General features: G+C 44.3%; 1 protein-coding gene and 1 non-coding gene across 5 annotated transcripts in view; both read left to right on the forward strand.

The window, feature by feature from the left end:
• The first annotated feature begins 1,632 nt into the window (after window positions 1–1,632).
• The window catches only part of DLGAP5 (DLG associated protein 5), a 47,379-nt gene continuing 34,873 nt past the window's right edge, over window positions 1,633–14,138 (forward strand). For 3 of the 4 annotated variants that reach the window (XM_073350056.2, XM_073350057.2, XM_073350058.2), the window contains exons 1-6: window positions 1,633–1,723; window positions 2,808–3,058; window positions 6,628–6,839; window positions 8,656–8,748; window positions 10,898–10,994; window positions 13,833–13,934. In XM_073350056.2, coding sequence (XP_073206157.1) covers window positions 2,818–3,058; window positions 6,628–6,839; window positions 8,656–8,748; window positions 10,898–10,994; window positions 13,833–13,934 — 745 coding nt within the window. In that variant the 5' untranslated portion in view covers window positions 1,633–1,723; window positions 2,808–2,817. Of the gene's footprint in view, window positions 1,724–2,807; window positions 3,059–6,627; window positions 6,840–8,253; window positions 8,537–8,655; window positions 8,749–10,897; window positions 10,995–13,832; window positions 13,935–14,138 lie in introns of those variants that run through there. The other variant, XM_073350059.2, reaches the window with a different exon arrangement.
• LOC140913963 (small Cajal body-specific RNA 14) lies at window positions 12,302–12,435 on the forward strand. Its single transcript, XR_012159724.1, has one exon.

Raw genomic sequence — 14,138 nt, forward strand, 5'->3', positions numbered from 1 at the left:
CAGTAATTAGTGTCTAATCTGTGTATTGCTGTTCCCATTCACTGATCCCTGATGGCATGCTGGATTGAGATGCTAAAAGGAACATCCTTACACTGCCTGCAAAAGATGCCTATGTTTCTATGCTTATTAATGTGTCTTAAACTTAGCAATAGTCTACAGTATTTGCCAATATTGTTTTTTCAATGGTGATGCCACCATGTGGCTGATTTTTGAATGGCTACTTTTATCTTTGAATGTTGGATGGCTCACTTTTCTTTTGTTGATAACATTTTCCATATGTAAGATTCATATTCAACACAAACCACCTTTTCACAATTGAACATCAGTTTCTTCCAGATATGGTTACCGGGAAAAAAAAGGCGACCAGGCCTGGAGTATGTGTGTGGAGGGGCAAATTAGAAAAGTGGAGAACACATTACACGATATCGGTGGGATTTTTAAAAGAGCTCAGCAGAGTTAGGTCAGCGCTGACCACTTCTGAAAATCCTACCTTTGCCTTTTAGAGTAGCAGCCGTGTTAGTCTGTATTTATGCTCATATAAATTAGTTAGTCTCTAAGGTGCCACAAGTACTCCTTTTCTTTTTACCTTTGCCTTGTTTACAAAACTAAGCCCAAACACAATATATATTTTTGCCCTAGTGCTGAATGGGAGCAGAAGTGGGGGTCTTAAAGGTCTGTTTCCTGTTTGTTGTTTTTTTATTATTTGTATTGCTGATTAATCTAGGACCCTAATCATGGACCAGGACCCCATTGTTCTGTGTGTATAGCACCTATCACAAAAAGACAGTCCCTGCCCCGAAGAGCTTATTGCTTTCTGCACTGTCACCCAGTTCACACCTACCCTTTGGATCCTCTATTGTTCTTAAAGGGGACACTAGTGATTTCAGGCAAAAATTCACCCTTCCCCTCCACAAAACTTTTATAAACAGATTATGCAGAGCAATATGGAGTTCGGGGGTGAGAGAATCTAACCTCAAACCCCGTGCAAGGTGCAGGCCAGCCCTGCCGTTCCAAGGCCATGACACCCGCTTCTCCCCAAATTCTACACACAAGATTGCTGTGAGCAGAAACAGTGCAGCGCAACTGGTGACCCTATCGCCACCAGTGGCCAAGGCCACGGGGGGACGGCATGGCCGTCCAGTGCCCGGCGGTGGCCAAGGCTGCGTGGGGATGGCACGGCTAGGCAGTGGCCAGCGGCAAAGCCCATCCAGTCACCAGACATTACAGTGCCTGGCGGCAGGAGGCCCCTATGGGTGCAGAGAGTGGGGGCTGGTGGCAGGAACATCCGTGGTCCAGCAGTTCACTAGCGCCCCCTGGGCACACCACAGCCACCTGACGCTGCCCCGCCCCGGCAACGCCCCTCACAGCTCCCGGCAGCGGCGGCAGGGGGCGCTGCTCACACAGACCTTTCCCCCTCCCCACGGCCCCGCGGCGCGACCAATCACAGGCCGCTCCCGGCCAGCCCCAGCAAGGGCTTCGGCGGCGGGAACGCGCCCGCTAACCAATGACCGCCCCAGGGGGCGAGGCGCACGACAGCCAGTGAGCGGCAGGCACAGAGCTCGCGGTGTCCAATGAGCGGCCGCCGGCGGGCTGGGCTCCGCCAATGAGGTGTGGGGGGTGAGGTTTGAATTGAGCCGGGGCCCGCGGAAGGGGAGGTTGATGCGCGCGCCGCCGGGTCGTGACCGCGCTGGGGAGTTGGGGTCTCTCTCTGGGCCCGGCACAGGTATGAAGGGCGGGAGCCAGGCCCCCCCCCCCCTCCCGTGGGCCCGGCCCCAGCGGCGGCGCGAGACGGGCTCTGTTCCCTGGCAGTGCCCCCCCCCTCCGCCCCCGGGTTTCACTGCAGAGGAGCGCCTCCGGGGAGGGGGAGGGGGGCGCAAAATCCAGCGCGGAGCGAAGCCGTTAACGCCCGGGGGGGGCCTCCAGCACCTGGTGGGGGGGGGCGTGGAGCTACCCTGCAAGAAGGGAGGTGACCCGGGTTACCGGGCAGGGGGACCCCTAACTCCAGCGTTGCAGAGCCGGGGAGCGGTTCTGACGGGTCGTAGTCAAACCGACCTAATCCTCTAGCCTAGGCCCGGGCTAACTATCCTTTGCTCTGTAACTGCAGAGATGTGAGTTGCCTGCTTCATCTTAAAGGTCTCCTGGAACGTGTTTACCCCTTATGCTAAACAGTTTGTCCTTGTATTTAGCCCTGACGCTCTGATTACCTTTTCCAGACCTGAAGATCTCTGTAGCTCCAAAGTTTGTCTCTTTCTCCAACAGAAGTTGGTCAAATAAAAGAGATTACCTTGCCCACTTTGTCTCTCTACAGTGATGGTGGTTAGTTAGTTGTATTGCAGTAGCATTTATGGGCCCCAATCAACTGTCCTGGCCCCACTGTGCTAGGAACTCTCACAACACACAAGGTCCCTGCCCCAACAAGTTCATAATCTAAATTGTCAATGACCTTATGGCTTCTAAGTAGCTTCTACAGTGTTTTGGTTTACTTGTATGATTCCTTAGCGTGAATGGGTGTGGTTGTATAGGACGCCACCCAGTAAGGGTAGCCAGGCAAGTACCAGTCCGGTGGCAAAAGCCTACCCTACCAGAACAGTAGGATGCCAGTGGCTTAGGATCTACTGGTTAAAAGTAGTTCTAATGTCTGATGCATATGGCTGTAGTGAAGAGCCATTACTCAAATTCTAACAAAAATTAGATACTTGGAAGCTTTCAGTGGGTATTTGAAAATGCTTTAATGTAAAATTACAATAAACTTGTAACAGAACTTGATCATTTGTCTTATTTCCTAATTCCTTATAAACTTGTTCTAGGATAGTTAAGATGGCTGCTACATCCCAGTTTGCCAATCGATATAGAAAGGATCTGAGCACAGAAACGCTTAGAACAAAAGTTGCACGCAGGAAGTCTCTGATTCAAAAGGAGAACAGACACAAGCAATTTGAAAGGAGCAGACAGTTTGGACTGGCAGATGTCAATGTCCAGTTATCGAAAGACAGGGGACTTCCTAAGCTGGACGAGACAAATGAAGTGCGCTCTCAGGAAAAGACCACAGCTAAACGGAGTGAGTAAAAGCTTATAGTACTGTTCAGCATTAAAATATTTCTTAAATTTCTTTAAGCTGGTTTTATGGCTAAAGAAGCTGTATTTGCAGTCATAGGGATTTAACTGTGTGTGGAGGTGAGCATTATAAATTGGATAATGGGAGATTTGAGTCCTTTGGCTACCAGTCCAGTTCTACTAACTATTAATTGGATTAATAGATAAAAGACTAATATACAGTTCTTCCCTTTTTTCCCCCATTTCAGTGATCATAGTTCATTCTTCAACCTGCTTTGGATTTCATGCATATCTTATTGTGGGCACATTTTATTGATTCCATTTATAAGCTGTCTACAATTAGTAGATGTTTTAATAAATAATGACCGCTATAAATTGTCTAGCCAGCAGCTCAATCATTTGCTCATATCTCTGGCTTACAACCACCTATAACACCTTCCAATGTGCTTATAACACATACTAATGTCTGTAAAATGCTGTGGAGAATGCAGGAATGTTTTGGTATTCTTTTTATTGACAGGATGGGTGACTCAGTTTACCCACTGAGTGGTGATATTTGCACCTCTACTACAAAGTGGTGCTGGTTAAGAGTGTGGAAAAGAATCACTCACAGCAGGCTGACATAGCTATGCTGGCAGAATTCCTGGTTTAGACTGAACTGAGTCAACAGAATGCTTCTGGGGCTGCTGCTGGCATAGCTATACTGGCAAAGGCTCAGTAGTATAGACAAGCCCTTACTGTACAGTTGATTTCTGCTCTGGACATACAGCTGGATGTCACAGAGGGTACATCTACACTGCAATAAAAAAATATGTGGCACTGAGTCTCAGAGTTTAGATCAGGGGTGGGCAAACTTTTTGGCCCGAGGGCCACGTTCGAGTTGCGCAACTGTATGGAGGGCTGGGTAGGGAAGGCTGTGCCTCCTCAAACATCCTGGCCCCCGCCCCCTATCCATCCCCTCCCGTTTCCTACCCCCCTCAGAACACCCAACCTATCCAACCCACTCTGCTCCTTGACCCCTGACTACCCCCTCCCAGGACCCCACCCCCACCCCTAGCCGCCCACCAGAACCCCACCCCCTAGCCAACCCCCCCTCTTCCCACTCCCTGTCCCTGACTGCCACAACCCCTGTCCACACCCCTGGTCCCTGACAGGCCCCCCGGGACTCCTACGCATATCCAACTTCCCCTTGGGATCCCCTGCCCCTTATCCAACCTCCCTGCCCCTTACCATGCCAGAGCCAGCCACGCTGCCGTCCTGCCCGACAGGAGTGGCAGGCCAGAGCGCTGCCAGCATGGCAGTGTAACTGTGGGGGAGGGGGGACAGCGGGGGAGGGGCCAGGGTCTAGCCTCCACAGCCGGGTGCTCAAGGGCCGAGCAGGACGGTCCCGCGGGCCGGATGTGGCCCACCTCTGGCTTAGATCAATAGACTCGGGCTCATAGAGCTTGGGTTGTGGGGCTGAAAATTTAAGTGTATATGTTTGGAACCACCCTCTCTCTCATGGATTTGGGTCCAGGTTCCAGCCCAAATGTCTGCTTTAATTTTTAGTCACCACAATCTGAGCCCAAGTCAGCTGACACTGGCCAGCCGCAGCTATGGCTGCCATGTTTTATTGCAGCGTAGATGTACCATAGACAAAAGGGCCTGGTTTGGAACAAGGTATCTTAACAAGAACTGGCTGGAATTAACACATGTGAATGGCAGACCCAGCAACTGGACCATTAACTCCTAATGACTAGCAGCCAAGAGCAAGTTACTTTCTCCATCTCTGCAGGGAAGCAAAGTGGAAAAGTCCCAAGCAGGAGAACAAAGGGGAGGAGATATGAAGATACTGTGTTAAGTGCACTGCTGCAGACATGCAGGAACTCGGATACAAAACCAGGGCTTTGGAGCTGTGCTCCGGCTCCTCTCCAGCTCCAGGCAAAAACCTGCAGCTCCACTGTTCCGGAGCTGCAAAGCCCTGTAACAAAACAGATTCCAGGAAGGTATAGCATATTGCAGCCATAGGCAACGACTCTGTAGGTCAGGGGTGGGCAAACTTTTTGGCCCGAGGGCCACATCTGGGAATAGAAATTGTATGGCGGGCCATGAATGCTCACAAAATTAGGGTTGGGGTGCGGGCTCCGGAGTGGGGCCAGAAATGAGGAGTTCAGGGTGCAGGATGGGGCTCTGGCCTGGGGCGGAGGAGCAGGGTTCCGGGGTGGGGGGAGTAAGGGCTCTGGCTGGGGGTGCAGGCTCTGGGGTGGGGCTGGGGATGAGGGGTGCAGGAGGGTGGATCGAGGGATTTGGAGGGCAGGAGGGGGATCAGACCTGGGGCAGGGGGTTGGGGCGCAGAGAGAGGCTCAGGGGTACAGGCTCTGGGCGGCACTTACCTCAAGTGGCTCCCGGAAGCAGCAGCATGTCCCTTCTCCAGCTCCTGTGCGGCCAGGTGGCTCTGCACGCTGCCCCATCTGCAGGCAGGTTCCCAGCCAATGGGAGCTGCGGGGACGGCGCTTGGGGCAGGGGCAGCATGCAGAGTGGAGCCCCATAGCTGCCCCTACGTGTAGGATCCAGAGAGGGGCCATGCCGCTGCTTCCAGGAGCCACGTGGAGCGGCCCCCAACCCTGCTTCCCATCTGGAGCGCCGGAGCGGGCCCGTGCTGCAGCTTCCAGGAGCTGTATGGAGCAGCCCCCGACCCTCTCATAAAGCAGTATTATCCGTCTGAACTTGTTGAAAGAGTATTTAAATAAAAAAAATAAGACATTCTAATAAATACCTTTAAAAATTGTGACTTGCTGCTCTGATGTTCTTAAGGGTCTTTTTAACCAGGGAGAAAGTGACTATATAGAACAAACGGTGAAACTGACTTGCACAAGGCACAAAGTAAACTGAAAAACAAAAATATCTTTCATTCAGTCATCGTAGGTGATACTTACATCAATAAGTACAAACTTTTCAGATGAGTGTCTTTTTTTTTCAAGTTTGCATAAGTATTTAATCTCTCACATAATCACTCTCTGATTTGTTCTCCTCAATTATAAAACATTGCAGTTTTTTGGCTGCTTTCACTTCTTTTAGTCTGACTTGCTATGAGATGTACAGATTCTGTGGTTTGTTCCTCATTTGCCTTAGGGTTGCACCTGAATTCCACTGGATGGATACAAGTTTCACTTTTATGCTATCTGTACCCATCTGTTTTCTCTTGTCTTATATTTAGATTGTAAGTTCTTTGGGGCAGGGATTGTCTTTTTCTTTCATGTTTGTACAGTGCCAAGCACAACTGGGGCCCTGGTCCATGACCAGGGCTCCTAGCACTAATACACAATAAATAATAATAATAATAATCGACAAAAAACCCTTAGCTGAAACTTGTAATGCAGGCATAATCTCAAAGTAAACAGTGAGGGCAACTTTCTGTTGCAATTCAGCATCATCCTCTTGTGTCTTAAACAGGAGAATTCTAAATATTTATCCAATGACTTATGTAACCTTCCAGGCAACATTAGTATTCTGGTCATGTTATACTGTAACAAAATTTGAGAGAGTAAAGTATCTTCAGAATTTTGTAAAATGTCCATTTCTGTCTTTTCATAGAACAAACTACAAAAGGAGCCATCAATAAAAGTGAAAATGAGCGCAAGGAAATGCTCCAGCGCTACAAAGAGGAAAAAGAACTTCGAAAACTAAAACAACAAAGAGAGAAAGCTAAACGGGGAGTGTTTAAAGTTGGACTTTACAGACCTAATGCACCTGGCTTTCTTCCATTTGTACCACAGAACCCAGTGATAGTCAAGCCAAAGGACAAGGTAATGAAGAGTAAAATTTGTACTGGTCTTCAATGGCACATGTTAAATAATGCTTTATATGTGTTTTTTTTCATTGTTTTATCATACAGTAAGAAATTAATAGAAATTGTACATAACATTTTTACTAAGTCAAAAACTGAGGACTAACTTCATCACTGGTAAAAAGAAAAGGAGGACTTGTGGCACCTTAGAGACTAACAAATTTATTTGAGCATAAGCATCCGATGAAGTGAGCTGTAGCTCACGAAAGCTTGGGCTCAGATTAAATTTGTTAGTCTCTAAGGTGCCACAAGTCCTCCTTTTTTTTTTTTGCAAATACAGACTAACACGGCTGCTACTCTGAAACCTTCATCACTGGTGTAACACTAATAGAGTCAATGTTATACCAGTAGTGATTTGCCTTCTTTTTTATAAGCAAAGTGGAATAGATTTCTATGGTGTATAAATTTACATTCTTGAACTAGGACAGAAGCACCTAGAGCTAGTCTGCCCTACAGTGGAGTGGAGGCATATACTGACAAAAGAATTACTTTTGCTGGTATAGTTTAAACCATGTCCCCAAACAACATAAGCTGTAATGCAAAAGGATTCTCTTGCTAGTATAAGCTGCATCTACATGGGGGTGGTGGTTACATAGTGCTCTCAGGGGTGTGATTAACTAGCATAGCACTACAGGCAAATCTTTGTAGTATAGTAACTCCTTGCTTAACATTGTAGTTATGTTTCTGAAAAATGCGTCTTTAAGTGAAACGATGTTAAGCAAATCCAATTTCCCCATAAGAATTAATGTAAATGGGGGGTGGGGGTTAGGTCCCAGGGAAATTTTTTTCACCGGACGAAAGACTATAGTGTGTGTGTGTATATATGTGTGTGTATATATACACAGAGTATAAGTTTTAAATAAACAATTTAATATTATACATAGCAATGATGATTGTGAAGCTTGGTTGAGGTGGTGAAGTCAGAGGGTGGAAGAGTGTGAGATATTTCCCAGAGAATGCCTTACTGGCTAAATGATGAACTAGCACTCGACTGAGCCCTCAAGGGTTAACACGTTGTTAATGTAGCCTCACACTCTACAAGGCAGCATAAATGGAGGGAAGGGAGACAGCATGGCAGACCGAGAGATACGCACCCTGTGTGTGAGAGAGATGCACATTGCCCCTTTAAGAACGCTGACACCACTCTAAGTACATCGCCTTTTTAAGTAGATCAGCAAGTTGACAGCTGCTGCTGCCAGAAAGTCGTGTGGTCCTGTCCCCTGTCTCTCCTCCCTCACCCCCCCCCGCGCTCTATGGAGATGGGGTAAGTGGTGGGGAGGGGGAAGGGGGACATCCTGACATTAGCGTGCGCACGCGCACACACAGCAAGCAGGAGGCTTCTGGGAGTAGCTCCAAGACAGAGGGCAGGAGCAGTACATGGCAGTGGGGGGAGGGACAGCTGAACTGCCAGCAACTGATAGCCTGCTAAGCGGCTGCCATACAGAGGATTTAGGGGTGCGGGAAGCTGACAGGGGGGCGCCGGTCCATCCTGGTTCCAAGCCCCCATCAGCTAATTCCAATGGGCTGCTCTTTCTGCAAGCAGTGGACAAAGCAGGCGGCTGCCAAACAACATTATAAGGGAGCATTGTGCAACTTTAAAGGAGCATGTTCTATAATTGATAAGCAATGTAACAACGTTAACCGGGGCGACTTTAGGTGAGGAGTTACTGTATACACCTGTCCTTATTATGTCAAAGCCTTGTCTTCTTAATTGCTGCAACTGGGGAGAGGGGAAAGGAATATGCTAACTTCTGTTTCTTTGGGGATGGGTCTAGGCTGCTCCTACTTCTTCTGCAAGGATTACAAGATCAAAGACAAAGAGCCACTCGGAACAAACTGTTATGTCGGCTAGATCTCAGCAGTCCATGGTTTGTCTTCTGTTTTCTCGTTTACAAATTGAGAGAATTAGATGTGCGTAATAACTGTGAATGTTGTAATTCCTTTAAAATCCCTAGTTTTGGGTCATGTGTACTTACATTCAAAACTTTACTGCCGAGCTGACAGTTCTAACTATTGTAAAGAAGCTTTACAGATAAGGGTAAAAGCACTTGCTTATAGTCCCAAGGAGCTGACTGATCACATGGTGCTGCCTGTTCTTGTTTCCACCTGCTATATTGCACTAAAGAAAACTAGCTTAGTTCTGTATAAATCAAAAGTACTTTCTTAATATTATTTTTTCATAGAAAACAATTGCTCTACTTAGCCCACGGATGATATGTGATCACAAAGGAAAGGTGGTTCATGAGACAATCCAATATCTGGTTCTCACTATGGAAAATTTTTTGAAAACTGCTGTACTAACAAATAACGTAGCTTACAAATATGTAGGATTTTCTTTCTGTATGCTGTGTAGTTGTGGCATATCAATCCCAGGATATTAGAGAGAGACAAGGTGGGTTAGGTAATCTCTTTATTGAACCAACTTCTGTTGGCAAGACAGAGAAGCTTTTGAGCCACACAGAGCTCTTCATCACAGACCTGAAGCCACAGACCTGTGGCTCAAGAGTTTGTCTCTCTCAACAAAAGTTGGTCCAATAAAAGATACTACCTCACCCACCTTGTCTCTCCAACTTCTTTCTGCTCCGTTCATCTTCCCATGTTTTAAATTCCTCCTCCTACCAAGTTATTCACTAGCCATTACTTTGGCTTGGAGAATTGGTGAACTATGATGAGCCTTGTATACAGATCTTTGAAGATAAATAACCTTTCCTAACCTGTATTTTCTCATTCTATGTTACTTTCTGGCTTCATAGCATAAATGGGTTGAGGACCACCCTGAACACTAGGTGCACCGTAGGTGTTTACTTCTACAAAACAGGCCATGGATTTTTATGTTCTTATACAGTGGAACAAGATCTCTTGGTTTTTAATGTCTCATTTAAAAGGTCCTCACACGTTACATTGCATACTACTCATTTAATCTTCTAAGGATGAGAGACTGAATTAGCCATAGGTCTAGATTCTAGCTGGGCTCTAGGGAGTCTAAAATAGCAAATCTGATGCTTAGAATGCTAACCATTCCTTTCTTTATTCTGCATATTGCTTTGATAATTTTCAGTGATGAAACTAGCAAATGTGTCAACTGAGCATCTTTACCCAAATCTGAAATGAGAACCCTGTTTAAGAATTTTTAAAGACTGACTGTACGCAAGTATCCCACTGCAGCACTTTGGACCTTTGGAGTGATGGGTCCAGGCCCAGTTCCATTTTATTTTGTCAGCAAGAATGAGTTCAGAGTTGTTTTTGTCTTGCACCTTTCATGCCTAACTTGATTATCACTTAATACTTTAATCAAGGGCTAAACTCTCTAAATTATACTATGTGCTGTTTATTTGACCCCATGTTCTGCTTCGTTATGACTTGCTTCTTTACGGCCTAGAGTACTTTGTGCATTTCAGATGCAGTTAGTTCTGACATCTTTCATGACTAACTTTCTCTGCTGTGAACATCTCTACAAGGGTGAAACATTATAATACTGTCTTGCTGTTGGTTTAATTGAATGTTGTATTTGGACTATCTACCTTTTTTGGGGCACCAGCTATATACTTTTGGGGGCAAATTAATTTGAAATAATCTTTGAAAGAGGTCACACTTTGACTCTCTAGCAATCTTGTCTTACATAATGTGAACTTACATTTGAAGGATCTCTACTAATAACTTTCACTTCATGTACTAAGTTTTCTGAGAATTGGCATCTAACTTGCATTACATGTGCATAAAGGTCCAGCAGAAATCAGTACCCACTTCCAAAGTAATTTAGAAACCCAGTTCAAGGACTCGCTTCACTCTTTACCCATCCAACTGAGAAAGGGTCAGAAGTATAATGTAAAATTGAGAGAAGTGTCAAAAATGAGCTGTTTTGGTTCCCTTAATCTCTCATTTTAAACACTTAAAATCAGTGTGACACTAATCAGGACTTTCTAGAAGAGGTACAAAGGAAATATGAAAGAAGGGGAAAGAATTAGTCTTCCTTATTTTTAGAAAGGTGAAGTTTCACAAAACATACCTTCTTTGTAGATCTATGCTGACCACGCTATCAATGGGCATAGTGTGCGCCCTACCCAAAGCGGATGCAGACAGACATGTGCAGACAAAGTGACTGAAAAAAAGAAAGGTAGGAATGTAAAATGGTTTGGCATGTGAAAGTGGACACTGGGTTAAAAGGTCATAGCACTGGGACATGGATTGCCTAGCATACTACTAGCCATGAAAAAGTGAATTTTCAGTCTAATTTACTTTTTTCCTATTTGCATTGTGTTGTTTTTTTACAATTCCCTCTGCTTGAGCAAAATGGACTGCTCAGTTTCACTTTATGAATACTACAGGGGATGTTATTTTCAAATTGTCCTGTTAAAACTAATGAAAAACATTGCTTATACACTTTGTAAAAGCCTGTGCTCCAAAAATAACTAGTCCACCTGATTTCCATTTAAGTCCACACTTCCAGCACAACCCAGGCAGGATTTCCCCTAGGTCTTGATGTTTTAACTGAGTCACCTGTAGGTGTGCACCCTCTCCAGACCAGTAGTACCTATGCCATCTCTGTGTTCAAAGGTTAGATTTTTTTCCCCTAACCACAGTCAGTGAAGTAGTGCCCATCGGACAGACTTCAGCCATGCCTGATCTCATGCAAAGCACTCCAGCATCCAAGCCCCTCTCTTTTGATATCCTTTGACCATTTTCTTTCTTTGGTTGTGCCTTGAGAAGGATTTCAGACTAAGACTGTTTTATAATTTGACACTGGCTGTAGCTTGCTGCATGTTTTCATGCCTCCAGGGTTTCATTCTCTTTCCCTATGTCCCTATTATACCTTCTCTTGCCCTATGTTGTGGCTCCATTGTATAGTTAGTGCATCTTTACCCAAATCATAGTTTGCCTTCATAGTTTTGGAGCAAAGCTGGAAGTTCTAATTATTGTGAACAATCGGTGTGCAAAATATGCTCACCACCACTAACTTCAGTATAGATTTGGCAAAAGGCTTTAATACAGCCAGGTTGCTGTTATCCAGTCCAGAGTAGGTTGCAAATTAGACTAGTAAAAAAAGAGTGAAATTTTTACCAAAAAAGCTGCTCAAACCAAGATAATGTGCAAATATAGGTGGTTTTATTAAGTAGTGTGGACAAAAAAATCTGTCCATAGAACATCTTGTCATTGAAACAGAAAATCTTTAGAGAATACAGATGTTAATGTAGAGACCATGTTTTGCAAGTGTCCCACACAAAGTGTAGTCCTTTTCTGAAAAGGATAATGTTATAATGTGTGAATGAGTTTGTTCAAACTGAAGTTCCTAAAGTGGCTCAACACATTGAAAAATGGCTCTGAAGAGAGCAGGCTAAATGGCTTACAGATTAAACAATTTGCCTTGCATGCTGGAGGCAGGAGTTCATGCCCCGTGTGAGATATTAGGGCAATTAGATGAATGTGGCTGTATTTGGTACTGGTTGCATTGGTCAGTGATATAATGTGACCCTAAGCAGCCACATACGTTAAGAAATGGTTCTTGCCAGCAGTATCTGTCTAGTTATTGGACTTCCTGTGTGATGGCTCCATATACTTGCAACATGTTTCTAGAGAGGGTGATTTCAGAGTAGGCACTGGTCCTTAAATATCACTGAGATATAGGTGCCTTAAATACCTTAGATAATTTGTCTATAATTTTCAAACTCACTTAAAAATCTGAGTAGTTTCCAGCATGGATTGTTTTAAATCACTGATTTTAATTATTTAAATCAGCAAGTAGCAAACCTTAATTTAAATAATTGGTTTTAGTTATGTTTTCTGTTAGTACTTTAGTTATTTTCTTAAAAGGCTCATAATTTACGAGATAACAATCTGAGTAAAAAGTCAGTTGTCAAGCTGCATTTAGAAATTGTAGTTCAACTAAATGCACAAACAGCATTTGAATATTGTTTTTCATTAAGTAAAACTACTGTACTGTGTTGGATACATAAGAAGGAAAAAAAGTGAAACTAAAAATTCCTAATAAGCTTTTCTGTACAATGAGGGGAGGAGTACTGTTTGGGAAAAACAAAATACTAACATTGACTCCATTATAAAGATGGAAAATGATATAGATACTTGATGCAGTATATGACAAATATTATGTAGTTTATTTTAAAGCTTGACCTCAAAAGTTACCATGTTTTTGCTTATAAAAAGCAGCCTTTAACTTGTTACTTAGTGTGTAGTAGAAAGGGCAAGTAGACTCAGCATATTTTTAATTTTTTTCAATGGTTTTAATAGGTGATAGTAAATATAGGCCTTAGCCTAGCTTGTCATAAATTTAATTGTAAACAGATTTATTTTTGTTAAAAAGCATATGATTTATTTTTTAATAAATCAATAACTTTTATCTACTCAGATCCTAGGCTAAAGCTTTTTGCCTGAAAACTGTATTCAAAGACTTATTCTTAGAGGAAAGATGGCTTTGTGGTTAAGGCACAAGTTTGGGACTTGGGAGGTCTGGGTTTAATTCTGAGCTCTGCCATGTACTTCCTGTGTGAGCCTGGGCAAGTCACTCTTTGTCAAGTCCTTGTCTGTAAAATGAGGATGATATTCACTTTTTTTGGTCTGGTCTATTTGTATTGCAAGCTTTCGGGACCAGGGACTCTTACTGTGCATATGTACTGTGTCTAGTGCAATGGGCTTTGATCTCCATTAGGGTCTCTAAACACTGCCATAATACATTCTGAGGTTTTGTGCGGTCTTTGGCAACTCAAAGCACTGTCCTGATGCCAGGATTAATCTCTGCCCTCAGTGCTCTGGGAGCGCTAACTGCATTAGCATAGAGAAAAATCTGGCGACCTGCCATCTGGTGCTGATGCCAAAGCATTTACCGCTGGCTTTTATGAAACCAGAACTTTGGACCTAAATTGATTGATAATATTGTTTTAATGTTGCCTCCTTGCAAGTTATGGTGAAATAGCCTTAGGAATTATGATATTCCTTGCAGTGGTGGTGCAACCTGAACTCCCTACACCCTCAAATGTAAGAGTCACCAGATCAACCTCCTCTACTCTGACCAAACAGATGTCAAAGCCAGCTACGACCATGAGTAAGTGAAGCAGTAAGACTCCTATATTCTTGGTGTTCATAGAAAAACTGTTTCAGCTTGTACAGCTAAGACTTAGTGTTCAGAGGTGGCACAGAAAACTTAGTATCAAACTGACATAGAAAGGAAGGGTCTAAATGTTGAAATCAGTAATTTCTCCTGTGAAAGAAGGCCTTGTAACTTCAGCCTCTATTTCAATGTTTAACT

Source organism: Lepidochelys kempii, chromosome 6, assembly GCF_965140285.1.
Source record: "Lepidochelys kempii isolate rLepKem1 chromosome 6, rLepKem1.hap1, whole genome shotgun sequence".
NCBI lineage: Eukaryota > Metazoa > Chordata > Testudines > Cheloniidae > Lepidochelys > Lepidochelys kempii.